Source organism: Lepidochelys kempii, chromosome 13, assembly GCF_965140265.1.
Source record: "Lepidochelys kempii isolate rLepKem1 chromosome 13, rLepKem1.hap2, whole genome shotgun sequence".
NCBI lineage: Eukaryota > Metazoa > Chordata > Testudines > Cheloniidae > Lepidochelys > Lepidochelys kempii.
The window spans coordinates 38,167,496-38,184,543 of record NC_133268.1 but is presented as its reverse complement, the minus strand read 5'-3'; the positions used below and the strand labels follow the sequence as shown (position 1 = coordinate 38,184,543).

The 17,048-nt window shown below is 45.8% G+C and overlaps 2 gene segments (V, D, J or C); both read left to right on the top strand.

Moving 5' to 3' along the window:
- The window catches only part of LOC140896790 (Ig gamma-3 chain C region-like), a 144,131-nt gene that overhangs the window by 20,735 nt on the left and 106,348 nt on the right, over positions 1-17,048 (top strand). Inside the window, 2 exon segments of the C gene segment in view lie at positions 4,340-4,434; positions 15,363-15,435. Of these exon segments, the coding sequence occupies positions 4,340-4,434; positions 15,363-15,435 (168 nt within the window).
- Positions 16,796-17,048, top strand: part of LOC140896669 (Ig gamma-1 chain C region-like) — a 75,962-nt gene continuing 75,709 nt past the window's right edge. Inside the window, 1 exon segment of the C gene segment in view lies at positions 16,796-16,824. Coding sequence covers positions 16,806-16,824 — 19 coding nt within the window.

The following is a 17,048-nucleotide window of genomic DNA, read 5'->3' as shown; positions in this document are numbered from 1 at the left end:
AGGCTAAACTGTCTCCTTTCAATAGGAGCTGTACATGGGTGTCTTTCATTAACCCACCACTTGTTCATTTTGGCTGGGCTTGGCAAGAGGACCTAAGACAATGAGGCTTTGTTTGTATGGGGAAATTGAGCAGAATAGCTATTCCAATATAATTTAGTTATTCATAATAGCTCCCCGCTCTATTTCAGAATATTTCCTCTTCTCACACAGTCACTTTTACTCCAGACTAGAGTACCCCCATGGAAGAGTTTTTCCAGAATAACTAAATTACACCTGGATAGCTATTTCCAGGCCATTTCACCAGTAAAGACAAGCCCCTGGGCACCCAACCCCCATGGAAATTTGAGCATCAAGCCATGGGAAATCCCCACTGAGTACACTCACCTCATTGTTACATATATTCTAGCAACATCTAGAAACTAGAAGCAAAATTAAGGCTACCCCCAGTACTAGATATAGCAGACCTCCTAAAAAATAGACCTTTCCCTCTTCTCCCCATGCCAAAAAAGCTTACAGATTGCAATGGGCTTGCAACGCTGATACAACCAGGAGTGCGGGAAAGAGAGCAGATTGGATAGACAAACTGTCAATCACCCAGAGAGAACAGGAGGGACTTCACTTCTCTGCAAAGGAGTCTGGGTAGGGAAGCCCTCAATAGACCCCCTGGCTCCTGCCCAGCTAGGGGTCAGATGGAAGAACCATCACCTGGGGCCTGGAGTTCTTTAGCTGGGTAACTAGAGCAAAGTTGTTGTTTGCAAAGATTGTCTGTCTGTCCCTCCATCTCCTTCCTTGTGGTTTCAAGTAAATCTTTGGTGCTGTTATTTTTACAGACGGAGAAGCTGAAAGGCAGCCAGGATGAAGAGACCTGTCTCTTGAACCCGTATCTCTGGAGCCCTCGCCCAATTTCCTAACCAAAAGACCATCTTCTCTCACCTTCGCCGCTCGTTCCTTCAGCAGTGGAGAGCAGCCACTGCTGGCAACAGGCTACTGAGCTCAGATGGGCCCTGGCAGCCATTCCTGTGCCTGGTACGAAGAGGGCAGCAGGTGCTGGCCTTTCCAGAGCAGACTCGCCTCTTATCCCTGAGCGAAGTTTTTGCTGTGGTGTTTATCACTGTGGGGGATACTTTAGCAGCAGAGTGATACGCTCCCGTGCAAAAACTCTCTTCACAGCGTGAAACAGAGCACCAGCAGCCTCCCCCTCCCCGCCCTCTCGATGGCTTAGCAAGGTCTGACCGAGGCAGTCCGGCCGACAGCAGGCATGGTTTTATGGATGTAGGAAATGTGCTTTATTTGCCGGGTTCTCACATTAATCCACTGCTTGACCATTTGGGAGGCGGGTTTCCAAAGAGATTGTTTCAGAGCAGCGGCCGTGTTAGTCTGTATCCGCAAAAAGAACAGGAGGACTTATGGCACTTTAGAGACTAACCAATTTATCTGAGCATAAGCTTTCGTGAGCTACAGCTCACTTCATCGGATGCATGCAGTGGAAAATACAGTGGGGAGATTTATATACACAGAGAACATGAAACAATGGGTGTTCCCATACACACTGTAACCAGAGCGATCAGGTAAGGTGAGCTATTACCAGCAGGAGAGAAAAAAAACCTTCTGTAGTGATAATCAAGGTGGGCCATTTCCAGCAGTTGACAAGAACGTCTGAGGGAACAGTCGGGGGTGGGGTGGGGAAATAAACATGGGGAAATAGTTTTACTTTGTGTAATGACCCATCCACTCCCAGTCTCTATTCAAGCCTAAATTAACTGTATCCAGTTTGCAAATTAATTCCAATTCAGCAGTCTCTGGTTGGAGTCTGTTTTTGAAGGTTTTTTGTTGAAGAATTGCCACTTTTAGGTCTATGCTTGGTGAAATGTGAGTGCCTAATTCCCTTGGGATCCTTGAAAATATACACACAATAGTTATTTTATTCCAGAAATCCTGCCAGGGGCTGTCTGAGAGTGAGACTAGACAGAAAAATCAAAGGGTGGGAGAAAGGAGGGATTACCCTCTCTGATTTACAGATGTGTGTTTAGGGGGGAAATGGCAGAGTGACAGAGGCCCTGATTTTTCAGGAAATTCTATAAAATACTTAAGAATTCAGCAGAGCAGAAACTGGATTCCTGGGTGACTTCACTAACCACTAGGCTACACAGCCTCTCTCTCAGTCTTAATGACAATTTAAGCATTTCATACAAAGTGGGACAACTTCTGCAGAGGAAGATACACCCTCCACCCCCAGAATACCCCATAACCTGGTGGGTAGGGCGCTGCCCTGGGAGGTGGGAGACCTGGCTGCAAGTCCCTGCTTTGCATCAGGCAGAATGGGGATTTGAACCCAGGTCTCTCACATTCTGGGCGAACGCTCTAACTAAGGGGTTTGGGGATAAAGGGGAGGGGTGGCACCTGGCCGCTGTGTTTTGTGAGGGCCTGTTGTGGCATTCTCTGAGTACGTCTCCCAGACGAGGCCCCACAGGCTGGATGGGCAGGAGAAGGCCCAGTTTGAATATCTTCCCCAGGCCTTTGGCGTAACTGGGGTGTCAGGACAGAGGCAGGTTTCTCCAGGCATCCCAGAAGCTCGGTAGGTGTCTACGGATACGTCCACACTGCTCTGTTAACCTGGGTTGTGGACTCGAGTGGCCCCCCTGCATTGTAAACCTGGCCTTACCCAACGGCTGGACCCAGCTCTTCCAGGCTGAGTAGCCATGTCCAGACAGTGCTACGCAGCCCTTGATTCGGGCCTGCGGCACGAGCTACATCCCAGCTGCAACGTGATGGTGTACGCCGACTCCTGTTTGCTTCCCTCTGCGTTCACCTCCCTGGCAGCCAGCCGTGGAAATGCCCGCTTGAATTACGACCTCAGTTCCACGTCTCCTGAAAGGAAGTGACTAGGAGGGAACAGGGCAGATGTTTCCTGCCGAGGCTAGAGGGATATAATGGACACTGATTTATCAATGGTGAAAGGAAACAAGAACTGGCTGATCCATAGTTAGTAGCAGTTAATAACCACAGAGCCGGCAGAACCGTTCATATTTCACTTTTCTTATGTGGCTAACAACTCCTCCAAATAAATGTCCATGCTGGGTGTATTTAACTGTGGGCTTCCACAAAGGATTTCTGCCTTAAATTTGACATCTACAGAAGGAGTATATTACAAAATCCTCCTGCAGGAAGGTTAATTTGATTGTAAGTCTATATTAGACTGTTTTTTAAACCTATCATTCCAGCAAGTGCAAGTACCCCCCAGTGCAAGACTGTGTCTCGCCCCCACATGTTACTTGGCCAGTTAAACCCAATCCTGAGCAGGTTTAGGACTAGAGTCCTGACTTCTAGCCCCAACTGCCCTAACCACTAGACCCTACTCCCCTCCCAGAACCCAGGAGTCCTGACTTTCAGCCCCAACTGCTTTAACCACTGGACCATACTCCCCTCCCAGAGCCAGGGACAGAACCCAGGCATCCTGGCTCCCAGCCCCCAACTTGACCCCACTCCCCTCCCAGAGCCTGGGGTAGAACCCAGGAGTCCTGACTCCCAGTCCTCTAGACCCCACTCCTTTCCCAGAGCCACAAATAGAATGCAAGAGTCCTGACTCCCAGCAACTCCCGCACTAACCCACTAGACCCACTCCCCACCCTGAGCCAGGGATAGAACCCAGGCGTCCTGGCTCCTGCCCCCCTCCCCAACCACTAGCTCCCCACTTCCCTCAGTTGGCAAGAAACGGAGCCTAGGGTTCCTTTACTAGACAATAGAAAATGCTCCCTTCTCATCTGATGCGGTCTGTACTCAACATTACCGGGCATTACTTAAAGCCTAATCCAAGATTCATAAGTGTGGAAGGGCCCATTATAATCAGATGGTTTCACCAAATACCTGCTGCTCTCACGGAGACAGGGATGAGCAGCGGCGCACAGAAGGAAATGTTTATTACTATTTGTATTGCACTAGACCACGGGCCCGCTGTGGTAGGCGCTGTACATTCACGTCACAAGAAACTCTCCTCGCCATGAGGAGTTTGCAATCTAAATAGACACAACAGACAAAGGAAAGGCCATTCCTGTTTTGCACGTGCAGAGCTGAGGTGCAGGGAGATGAAATGGGTTGTCTGCCACCACCCAAGGAATCTCTGCCCGTGGCAGGCTGGTGCTGACCACAAGGCCAACCTTGTGCTACAGATGTGGTGCTTTGTGCTCAAACAGGTGGCGCACCGATTGCAGCCTAGACCACAGCACGGTTCCATCTCTTCTGAAGTGGTCGACCGAGCAGAAACGTTGGAGATCCACCATCCCAAACCGCTTCCTTCAGCCCTGGCGTTCGCTCTGTTTCATCCGTCTGGCCTGACGCCCAGGTGGCATGTTAAACACCCGCCCTGATGGTGCGGCCGGCGTGCTGAATGTGGAGAAAAAGAAGAACAGAGGCAATACTGGAGAAACGACCACCCAGGTAAGAAAAAAATTAAAGTCAGCCTAGATGTTAGGGGATGGGCCGCCATGTAAAACACCCTAGGAACACAGAAGTAAAGTATTGGGGTTGGGGGAAGAAATGACCAAACTGCATCAGAAGAGGGGTGGAGGAGCCATTCTCCGAGATGGTTGGGCACCAGGTGCTTGAGAAGAGCCTCTGTCGCTTTGTTTTTGTGGTTTAATCGTGTTGAACTCCGAGCCTGGAAAAGAACATGTAGCTGTGAGATCCACACAGACTATAGTGTTTTGCACACAAATTGTTTCCTCTGAACCCTTTCAAACTAGCTGCCTTTCAGTTCAGTATGAGATACATCACCTGCCACTGGTACAGAGACCCTTTCAGGCAAAACCTTAGCTCCGTAGATTCCTTGCCAGGAGGAACTGTTGTGATGTGGTTTGAGCGTTGGCCTGCTAAACCCAGGGTTGTGAGTTCAATCCTTGAGGGGGCCATTTAGGGATCTGGGGCAAAAATTGGGGATTGGTCCTGCTTTGAGCAGGGGGTTGGACTAGATGACCTCCTGATGTCCCTTCCAACCCTGAGATTCTAGGATTCTATGATCATCGAGTGGGACCTTCAGCACAACGCAGGCCAGAACTTCCCTGAATTAATTCCAATCTTTAGTTGACCCCAAAAGAAATGTTTTGAGTTTTTTTCCATTTTGGTGAGGAAAGTCAAAACGGCGCCACTGCAGGTCAACCCCCAAACAGATTTTTCCGTTCAGCCGCTGAACCAAACAAATCAGTTATTTCCCCAGCTCTCTTCCGATGTTTGTGGCCCTGGGAGATTAACTGAGTTGTCTGCAGCACACAAGGAATCTCTGCCTAGGGGAGGAATTGAATCTACAACTTAGGTGGAAATTCAATATTTCGTGCAGGCGATTTAGTGTGGGTGGAGGAGGTGCATTTCCGGCCTTGGAGCTAGATTTGATGCTCATATTTATAACAAGGAAGGCAGAGAGGTGGCTGGAGTTTTTGTCATGGTGTTCATCATGGTGTGGGCTGGGGGGCTCACAGTGATGCAGCACTGTATTAAAACCCTGTGCACAGGGACTGGGAAATCTTCAGAGCCTGAACGAGAACACAAGCCATGCTTATGAACAGCAATCAAGTGCCTACTGAGCCTGCTGCAGACTGCAAGGAGAGGAGGATTCCCCTTCTGAATGCATGCTGCAAATAGCACTGCATTGTCATTTCCCTGCCAGACAAAGCTTGCGAAGAGCAAAGATGATCCAGAGCCTAAGGCAGTGGGTTAGGACTGAAGATCTGAGTCTATTCCCAGCTTTGCTTCAGAGTCCCTGGGTGACAGGCAAATCACTTCCCTTCCCCATGCCTCAGTTCATCATTAGAATAAGAAATTATCATCATCTATGGTGGTAGCACTCAGGGACCCCAGTCAGAACCCCATAGTGCTACCCACTGTATCCACATAAAACAAAACTTGTTCCCCGACCGTCAGCGCTTACCCTGTAAGTATGGAACTGATCCAAGAGATGAAGGAAGCACAAAGTATCCCTGAGTTGATGGTTGATGGACAATAAATAAAGATGGACATAACAGAAGCTTTGTTCAATTACTTCGTTCAATGACACACCCCTCTGTCTAGCCACCCTTCCTCCCACAGTCCCTGCCTACCTAACCGAGCAATGGTGACCAATAACACATGATTGATACATGAAGATTGATAATGGATTATATCTAAATAATGATCAGTGATGATAACTGCATATTGATAAGTGATGATAGGTTGATAAATGACAGGTAATAATTGCACTTTGGTGATAGGTTGATAATTGATGGTTGATAGTTTGAAACTGATAAGCAATTATTGACTGTTCATTCGAGATTGCTGCTTAATAGTTAATTGGGGATTAGTTGATTGGTCAATAATTGATGTTTGAGTCTTTAAACCTGATTATTGCTAACTGGAGGCTTTAAATTGATTATTGATAATTGAGGGATAATTGATACTTGATTTGTGGATAATTCATCATCGATAGCTTGGAATAACAGTACAGGCAACTTAATGTGGCTGGGTGGATACTCTGTATGTCCATCTATAAACTTGTTTTTATTTTCCTTCTTAGAACAAGGCGGTTTGGCAAGCTGGAAGGGGCTGAAGTTTTTGATGTGGTTTGAATCATTGTGGGTGGGGGGAGCACAGTGACTCATTCTTATACAAAAACCTGCTGCAGGCAAGAGGGAAACCCTCATCGCCTGAGCGATAAATGTCAGCCACAGCAGTGAGTGGGGCCCAAGCCTGCTTGACACAGAGCCAGGGACTGTGGGATTGGGGTGAATCCCTCCACCCAGCTGGTGACCCGGTCCAAGAGATTTGGTTGGAATTTTCAGCAAGGTCTAAGAGAGTTAGGCGGAGCCCCTCAGATGTATCTAGTACCCAACTTCCATTGATTTAGTAGAATCTGAGCCTTAGTGAATTTCATCAACAGGAATGAAATTTAATGGGCGTTCAATGGCTCACTCTCCGAATTTCCTTTGAAAAGCTCAGCCTAAAACCTATGAGCTCAGAGGGCCAGATTGATCACAGTACTCTAAATTTTCAAAAGCACATAGGCACCATTGAAATTAATCCCTTGGCCAGATCCCCCACTGGTGTAAATTGGCCTTGCTTAAAAATTTGGGCTGGAGAGTCTAGATACTCCAGTTATAACAAAGCTGTCTCTATCTACCTATCTATCTATCTATCGATGCCCTATACACCCCCATCTATCCATATCCGTTGACCACCATCTATCCCCATCCATCTATCCCCATACACACCCATCTATCTATATCTGTCAATCCCCATCTACTCCAATACACACCCATCCCTCCATCCATCCATCCATCCCCATACACATCCATCCATCAATCCAGCCCCATACACACCCTTCCATCCATCTATCCCCATACACCCCATCCCTCCTGTCATAAATATAAAGGGAAGGGTAAACCCCTTTAAAATCCCTCCTGGCCAGAGGAAAAATCCTCTTACCTGTAAAGGGTTAAGAAGCTAAAGGTAACCTCGCTGGCACCTGACCAAAATGACCAATGAGGAGACAAGATACTTTCAAAAGCTGAGAGGAGGGAGAAAAACAAAGGGTCTGTGTCTGTCTGTATGCTGCTTTTGCCGGGGACAGAACAGGAATGGAGTCTTAGAACTTTTAGTAAGTAATCTAGCTATATATGTGTTAGATTATGATTTCTTTAAATGGCTGAGAAATGAACTGTGCTGAATAGAATGACTATTCCTGTCTATGTGTCTTTTTTGAAACTTAAGGTTTTGCCTAGAGGGATTCTCTATGTTTTGAATCTAATTATCCTGTAAGGTATCTACCATCCTGATTTTACAGAGGTGATTCCTTTACTTCTATTAAAAGTCTTCTGGTAAGAAAACTGAAGGCTTTTTCATTGTTCTAAGATCCAAAGGTTTGGGTCTGTAGTCACCTATGCAAATTGGTGAGGATTTTTACCAAACCTTCCCCAGGAAGTGGGGTGCAAGGGTTGGGAGGATTTTTGGAGGAAAGACATGTCCAAACTACGTTTCCCAGTAAAACCAGATAAAGTTTGGTGGTGGCAGTGGAAATCCAAGGGTAAAATAATTTTGTACCTTGGGGAAGTTTTAACCTAAGCTGGTGAAAGTAAGCTTAGGAGGTTTTCATGCAGGTCCCCACATCTGTACCTTAGAGTTCAGAGTGGGGAAGGAACCTTGACACCTCCCCATACACACCCATCATCCCCCCATCCATTCCCATACACCCTATCCCTCCATCCATCTCCATACACACCCTTCTGTCCATCCAGCCCCATACACACCCATTCCTCCCCAATACACACCCATCCCTATATCCATCACCACACACCTCTCCCTCCATACAGTCCCATCCCTTCATCCATCCACATACACATGCATCATCCCTCCATCCATCCCCATACATACCCATCCCTCCATCCAGACCATCCACCCCATCCACCATCCATCCACTGATCTCTCCATCCAGGACCATACACCCCATACACCATCCAGTCCCATACACACCCATCATCCCTCTATCCAACCCCATAGACACCCATCCCTCCATCCATGCAGCCCCATACACACCCATCCCTATATCCCTCCATCCATCCCCCATACACACCCCGTGATGTTGCCCTCCATATGATGTTATGAAAATATACTAATGAGTGTGAATATAATGTAACTGGAATATGCTTTATGCAAAAGGTCCCTTGTAAGGTATCATTACAAAGCTTATAATCTACTGAGTGTGGTCATCCTATTTGTATGAAAGTATCATTCTTGTATTTGAAACTAGGAATATAAAATATACTTCTGAGGTCCTATTGTAGTTATGCAAAGTGTGGGCCATTAATGGTGGTTTAGAATCTTGATGGTTCCCATCAACTAGGACAACTGACTGTGAATGGTTCTGTTTACTTGCAAGCCTTCCTGTGAGTCATGAGTCATGAGTCATGAGAATTGTTGTTCTAGTGATGTTATAGTAATTGTTGTTACAGTAATGTTATAGGAATGTTATAGGTTATAATTTCATGTATATAGTTATGAGGCTGAAAATGTGTCCTCCTGGCTTAAAACAAGCCCAGACAAAAACTCTCCAAGAGCAGAGAGGCAGTTCACATCTCATCAGGGCATGTATGGGACAAACCCAGCCCAGCCTCACAGGAACAAAGGACGCTGGCCTAGGCAGCAACAAAGGATCTGTTGGACTCTTGAGTGAGTCACCCCCCTTCCCTTGGTCAGTTTGGGACTGCGATGGAGTAATGCTCACCTGACACTGAAGGGGAGGGGGCAAAGCCAAGAGGGAAGAAAGAACATGACAAAGGGAGAGACGTTTGCCATGCTCCTCCTCTCTCTTCCACCTCCATCTACAGACACCACCACCACCAAGCGACTGAAGCACTGATCAAAGGGGAGAGCCTGGCTAAAGGGCAACCAGCCAGCCTGTGGTGAGAAGTTTGTAAGGGCACTGAAAGTGTTAAGATCAGCTTAGAATGTGTTTTGCTTTTATTTCATTTGACCAAATCTGACTTGTTGTGCTTTGTCTTATAATCACTTAAAATCTATCTTTTGTAGTAAATAAATCTGTTTGTTTATTGTACCTGAAGCAGTGTGTTTGGTTTGAAGCATGTCAGAGACTCCCTTTGGGATAACAAGCCTGGTACATATCAATATCTTTGTTAAATTGACAAACTCATAAACTTGCAGCGTCCAACGGGCATAACTGGACACTGCAAGAGGGAGGTTTCTAGGGTTGTGTCTGGGACCGGAGATATTGGCTAGTGTCATTCAGTTCCACAATCCAAGCAGCGGCTGGCCAAAAGTGCTCACTCATGAGCTGGGAGCAGCTGACATGCCAGAGGCTGTGAATGAACAGCCCAGGAGTGGGGGTTCTCACAGCAGAGCGGGGTAAGGATGGCTTCCAGAGTCAAGGATTGTAGTGACCTAGGAGATCACTGGTCCAGATAACACCAGGGGAACATCAAACGTACCCATTCCTCCATTCATCCCCATACACTCCCATCCCTCCAACCATCCAGCCCCATAGACACCTATCCCTCCATCCATCTATCCCCATACATCCCCATCCCTCCATCCAGCCCCATACACACCCATCCCTCCATCCATCCCCCATAAACAACCATCCCAACACATCCAGGCCCATAAACCCGCGACTATCCATCCGTCCCCCATACACACCCATCTCTCTATCCAGCCCCGTACACCCCATCCCTCTATCCATCCCTCATACACACCCATACCTCCATCCAGCCCCCATACACACCATCATCCCTCTATCCAGCCCCATACACCTATCTATTTTGAAAGGAACCCCTGGGAGTGACTATCTCAAATTCAATTTCAATAAAAGTTGGATTAGTAAGTAATTTGGGCCCATTAGTGTGGTCTAGCAGAGGGGGCACCAGTCCAGGAGACCTGGTTTCTATTCCCCTCTGCCCATGAGCAGGATAATTTCCCTCTCTGTCTCTCACTTCCCTCAGCTGAAATCAGGATCCTTATAGCACCTGCCTCTCACAAAGGGAGCAGAGCAGTGGGTTTCAGTAGAACGGGTGCTGAGCTGAGAACCTGCAGAATAGGTTTCTCTTCCCATATCCACCCATGGCTCCCTCTTTGTGCCTCAGTTTCTCCATCCAAAAAATAGATGTCATGCTATTGGTCTTTTCTTTTCTTAAAGCACTTTGGCCCAGACTGTTAAAGGCATTTGGGCACCTAAAGGAGCAGATGGGTGCCTAGTGGGATTGAAATCATCAGAATTTAATCTCTTAGATATTTCTCAACATTCCACTAGGCAATTATCTGCACCCTTAGGCACATAAATATCTTTATACCTGTACTTTACATCCAGAGGTCTCAGAAGGCCAGATTTCCAAGAGATATTGCTGATTTCTTTCCAAATCCTTTAGCTGGTGTGTCTTGATTTAGGACCAGGTTTACATGAAGTCAATGGGAGTTAGGCGCTTTGCTGAGATGTGTTTGTAAACCCCATTATGTGCCTATCTGCATCTTTTGATATCTTAATATCTTTGTAAATCTAGCTGGACTTCTCTCTAGAGAAAGTAAATAAGTGTTATTTACTCCTTCTCATAACACAAAAACTAGGGGTCACCAAATGAAATTGATAGGCAGCATGTTTAAAACAAACAAAAGGAAGTATTTCTTCATATGATGCACAATCAACCTGTGGAACTCTTTGCCAGAGGATGTTGTGAAGGCCAAGACTATAACAGGGTTCAAAAAAGAACTAGATAAATTCATGGAGACAGGTCCATCAATGGCTATTAGCCGGGCAGGGATGGTGTCCCTAGTAGCCTCCATTTGCTAGAAGCTGGGAATGGGTGACAGGGGATGGATCATTTGATGATTCCCTGTTCTGTTCATTCCCTCCGGGGCACCTGGCACTGGCCACTATCGGAAGACAGGAGAGTGGGCTAGAGGGACCTTTGGTCTGACCCAGTATGGCCGTTCTTATGTTTGTTTGTTTGGGTTTTTTTTTTCCAAATCACAACCCAAAATATTTCAAAGCAATCCGGGGGAGTTAGGCACCTGGGGCCAGATTTTGAAAGAGAGGGCCTCAGGGCCCAGATCTTCAAAGTTACTTAGGCACCTAACTCCCACTGATTTCAACAGTCTATGGAGCGATGCTGCTATATACCCACTGAACATTTAAAACATCCCACAGAACGGTTTGTGTTTCTGTCTATCTGGAGGCCCGTGGGTCGCTCTTGGAGTGTGTATCTGGCCCTACAGACCTTGCAGGGCACAAATAAGGACAGGACAGGATTGGATTCCTCTCCTCAGTCACAGCGACAATTCCAGCCAGCACTAGATTCTAAAACCAGGATGTGGGTTTTTCTAGCCAACTGTAATGAACCGTGTATGTTGCCAGGGCACAAACCCCCGGGCCCCTCATCTCAGGAAGTCTCAGGAGGGAAATGTTGACTGTTGCTTTAAAAAATAAAATCCCTTGACTTCCGGATGTGGCCTCTGCTTCAGATAATCTGCAGCTGTGCTGAGAAGCTGGAACCACTGTATCCTCGATCCTTAACGGCTGGGGATTTTAATGGAGTGTTTGTGTTCATGGAAAGTATTGTCATTGGATTCATCCGTGTTCTTTCAGAGACCAGACAAAGGATCGGTCTGTCGGTCTGTCTGTCTATCCCCATGCATCCCTTGTATCTATCCCTCACTGCCACGGTATTGAACACATCTTACTTGGAACTTTTTATTAACTCATTATCTGTGGAGCTTGGTTCACCCAGAGGGTCATTTTCATACATACCTCCATGAATTGGCTTTCCCCAGAGATGCATGCACATGAGTTGCAATATGTTAGTGGGATGCAACTGAGTACCAAGGACCAGGGACAGCAGTTGCAGAGCCAGCAGGTAAATTCAGGCTAATTTTCCTCTGTATCTGGTCATTACCATTGCTTACTTCAAAGTACTTTGGTTGCTTCTTTATTCTCACTCAGGACCTATCACCCCGATTGACTAAACTGGGAAATTGTCCAACATCCTGGCAGATTTTGAGGCCTCTTGTTGTTGCTGGGGAGGAAAGACTTTATCTAAAATGTCTGAAGTTGAACAAAAGCAAAGACGACGTAACGGCTCTGGACAGATTCCTGAGGACAATGGGATAACTGCGGTGGGCTGGCCTTCAACGAGCATCTTGCCATGGTTCTGAGTTCACTCTGCACGCCGCAAGACAGCTGTCATTCTGGGGAGAATACGCTGTGTCACATGTCACGGTGGTGTTGAGATCTTGGTTTAAGGATGAAGCAAAGCCCAGCCAGGGACTCTTGCACTGAACTTTCATGTTCTCAGTGCCAAAGCCCTCAAACGGGTATAAACTGGCCATGAATCAATTTAGGTTGGAAATTAGAAGCAGATTTCTAAGCCTCAGAGCTGGGAGGTCTGGAACCACCTCTCCATAGAAGAGGTGGGGGGAAAACAACCTGGCTCATTTTAAGATGGAGCTTGATAAGTGTCACTGGGGTTCCGTGCTGTCTGCAGTAGCAGAAGACTGGTTCAATGACCCAGAGTTCCCTTTCTGTCTTCGGCTCCTAAAGAATGACTGGGTTTATTTGGAGGGGGAGCGAGGGAATGGGTAGGCAATTCACTTCTGAATGATACTGTCAACTAGAGAGACAGAGGAACACACAGAGAGACTAACTCCTCCTAGCTAATAAATCTAAACATAAGAGCAGCCATACTGGGTCAGACCCAAGGTCCATCTAGCCCAGTATCCTGTCTTCTGACAGTGTCCGATGCCAGGTGCCCCAGAGGGAATGAACAGAACAGGGAATCATCAAGTGATCCATCCCCTGTCCCCCATTCCCAGCTTCTGGCAAAATCCTGTCCCCATTGGAGTCACTGGAAACTTTTCCATTGACCTTTACTGGTGCCAGGATTCCGCTCTCTAATAGCAGGAACGTCACCTGAAAATAGAGTGGGAACGGGAGTTAGAACAGGTTTTTGTTTGGCATGGCTAGGAAGACATACAAATGTGCTGGTACGAGCTGGACTACTGGGGCCAAGGCACCATGGTGACTGTAACAACAGGTACGTTATGTGGATTCTTCTGTCCTTCCTATAGATTTTTATTTCCCAAGAATTTTCTGTAGGAAGCCAAGAAGGTATTCTGAGTTTATCCACACCCAGGCAGTTGTGATAAGAGTTGTTGGGGCAGAGGAAGTGTGGCCAAAAAAGCCATAAATATACAACTGAGGATAGACGCTGTTGGGGGAAACTGATGAACGATGAGATTATGAAAACTTCTTAAGAGCGATGAAATTCACTGGGAGCGAGGCACCCGACTCCTTCAGCCACCTTGGAAAATCCCAGCTGCATTAATGCAGATGTTAATTATATTACTCCCAGCCACAGTAATTAATGAGGGCCAAATCCAATACAAGGGGAAAGACTGCCATTGACTTCAAAGGGGACTGGATCAGGCCCCTAAAAGAGTATTTTTGTAAGGGTTGAATAGGGAGTAGAAGGACTGTGATAACTGGGGTATGGATTACTGGGGACAAGGGACGTCGGTCACAGTCAGCTCAGGTAAGAAGAGACTCATTCCTTTACTGTCTTTTCTTTTCTAATCTCTAAACTCAAGGACTATATTTCCCCCTCTAGTAAATGCTAAGCCCGATCTCTCTCTGCTGGGGTGTGACTTATAACCAGACCTTATTCTGTAGTGAACTGCTCAGGGGATAGGAATCCTGCAGTTCCCTCTGACCACAGCAAACTGTAGACTCTCTGCTCCCAAATTCCCTTGTAAACCAGAAAAGAGGGAAGGTAGCAAATGGCAGCTTTCTGTACAGAGATAAGGGGCAGACACATCAGTGTGAGGGCTATGGTGAATTTGATTATTGGGGGCAAGGAACCTTGGTCACTGTCACTTCTGGTAAGTAATAAATTGTAGAGACCTCAGTATTGAGATGCGTATAAAGAACGCCACAATGGTTGTACGAATACCTCAGCCGAACAGAGACCAGCTAGATTTTTAACTGGTTACTATAATCTCCGGTAGGCAGAGTTTAAGGTAGGGAAGGGGATATTTGGTCCCCATAAATGGAGTTCTCCTTGAAAGGATAAGTGGGTTTTACACACCTAGTGGAAGGGAATTGGTCAATGTGATTACTATGACTACTTCGACTACTGGGGACAAGGGACCCTGGTCACGGTCACATCAGGTAAATTACTAACATTTTCCTGTCCTGATTTAAATTAGATCCATTGTTGGGACTAGATCCACAGCTAGAGTTAATCGGTGTAACTCCATTCAAATCAATGGAGCTATGCCGGTTTACACCAGCCTTGGAAGGGCACTGGTGGTATCAGATTTTGATGGGCTTAAGGGTACATTTCACCCCGCAGTAGGTCTATGCACCATCAAATTCTCTAATTTGAAGGCTAAAGTGAGGTGAATAGAGCGGTGTGGTATTTGTAGAGACTCATTAAGGCATTATATTGCTGTGTTACTATGGCTATGCTTTCGACTACTGGGGACAAGGGACCCTGGTCACGGTCACTTCAGGTAAATTTCTAAACGTTTTTCTCTTGGTCTTGCTGTAACTCATTGCAGCAGAGTAAATTTCATACAGAGAATCTTTTAGTGTATAGACTTGACCCGACGCCCATTGGAGTCTTTCCCTTGACTTCAAAGGGCATTGGGTCCCATCCTACATGCTTACTGTGCTCTAACTGGGGTACTTGCAGCCACTGGGGATAAGGGAGGTGGTTACAGTCACATTGGGTGAATTTCTAACCTTTAGTCCAGTCCTGGCTCAACCCTAAGAAGTGTGGTAAATTTTGCACGATCAGAATTTTGCTATGCCCCAACTGAGTATATTTGTATAGAGACCATAGGACAACACTTTACTGTGCTACTGGGGTGCTTTTGAGTACTGGGGACAAGGGACGCTGGTGACCGTCACATCAGGTAAATCTCTAACCTTTATTCCAGTCCTCACAGTAGCAGGTTCAATTTTGCGGAGACAGATTTTTGCCTTGGCCTTGACCAAGCATATCTGTGCAGAGTTGTTAGGGCAATAGATTACTGTGCTCTGGCTGGGCTTTCGACTACTGGGGACAAGGGACTCTTGTCACGGTCAGCTCAGGTAACCAAAATTTTGCCTTATTTTGGAATCGTGTATTTTTTTTTTGTTCCTAACCTTTTACCCTGTCTTGCCAGTCTTGCGTACATTGACTATTCCTAAAGAGACAATGAAAGACTGTCCCTGGCTTGCATTATGTAGCTCAAACTATCTGGTGCCTTCTTGCCTTGAAATCTATCAATAGCTGACTTTAGCGAGAGTTGGATCAAGGCACAAATCTTTAAAAGAAGTCTTGCTAATGTTTTGCCACTTTGGGAGAGTAATTTTTGTACAGTGGAAAATAGGGAAGAGAAATGATGTGTTACCCACTCGACTACTGGGGCCAGGGGACCATGGTGACCGTCACATCAGGTAAAGATAGAAACCTCTAAAAGTTCTTCTTTCCTCCAAGTAACTTGTAAGTGTCTAAAGATAATTGGGGTGTGGGAAATTTAGTTGTCGGAAACTATTTTTAAGGTTAGTTCAAACTTGATTAAAGAAGCAATGTCAAGATGGCATTGGTCATAACGGCAGGAAAAATTAGAGGTAGACAAATTGGTATTTGTACAAGGGAAGGGGCAGACTTATCTCTGTGTAACTGGTATTACGATCACTGGGGTCAAGGAACTATGGTCACTGTCACTTCAGGTAAATATTTTCAATCCTAAATTGCCTTACCTGTTTAAATTAATCTCTTAAAGCTGATCATGAATGTCCCCTCTTCCAAATGTGCAAAATTATGTCTTTGTGTGAGAAGGTTCCTGTGAAATTCCAAGAGTTAGAATAATTGGATGGGTGGGTAGGTTATTTTAGAGTTTCAAAGATAAATAGCACTTTAATTCCCTTTTAGCGGGTTGTACAGTTCAGTCTAGTGGTTGGGAAACTGTCAATTTGACAGGTCCTCTTCCAGGGCAAGAATATGGTAGCAAAAAAGTATGACAGATTTTCAAAGCTGCATAAGTGATTAAAGTTGGGAAATGGATGTCCTAATTGCCTCTGTGACATTGAAAATCTTACCCTAAATTTTGTAGTGAAAAATGGCAGTACAAAAATCTAGAAGGAAAACCTTAAAGTATCCTCAGGTTTGGCATCCAAAAATCACCTGTCACTTTTGAAAATCTCCCTGAAATATGAGGGTAGGTTCTTGTGCACGTGGAATATCATCCTGTCTCATTGTGATTACTATGCTTACTTCGATTACTGGGGACAAGGTACCATGGTGACCATCAGTTCAGGTAAATACAATTTCTAAATATCCTATAGTATGAAATCTAGAAACCTGAAATTATCTTGAATAACTTCTGGAAATAGATCACCAGGATTTTTTTTCTTTAGAGTAGAGCAATTCAGATGAAATCAACCCACAGGTTAAAGAATATGGAGGTATTAAAATAGTATCTAGTATCATGTAGAAATAGTTAAAATGTGATAAAATTGGAATTAAATACAAAGGGGTGAC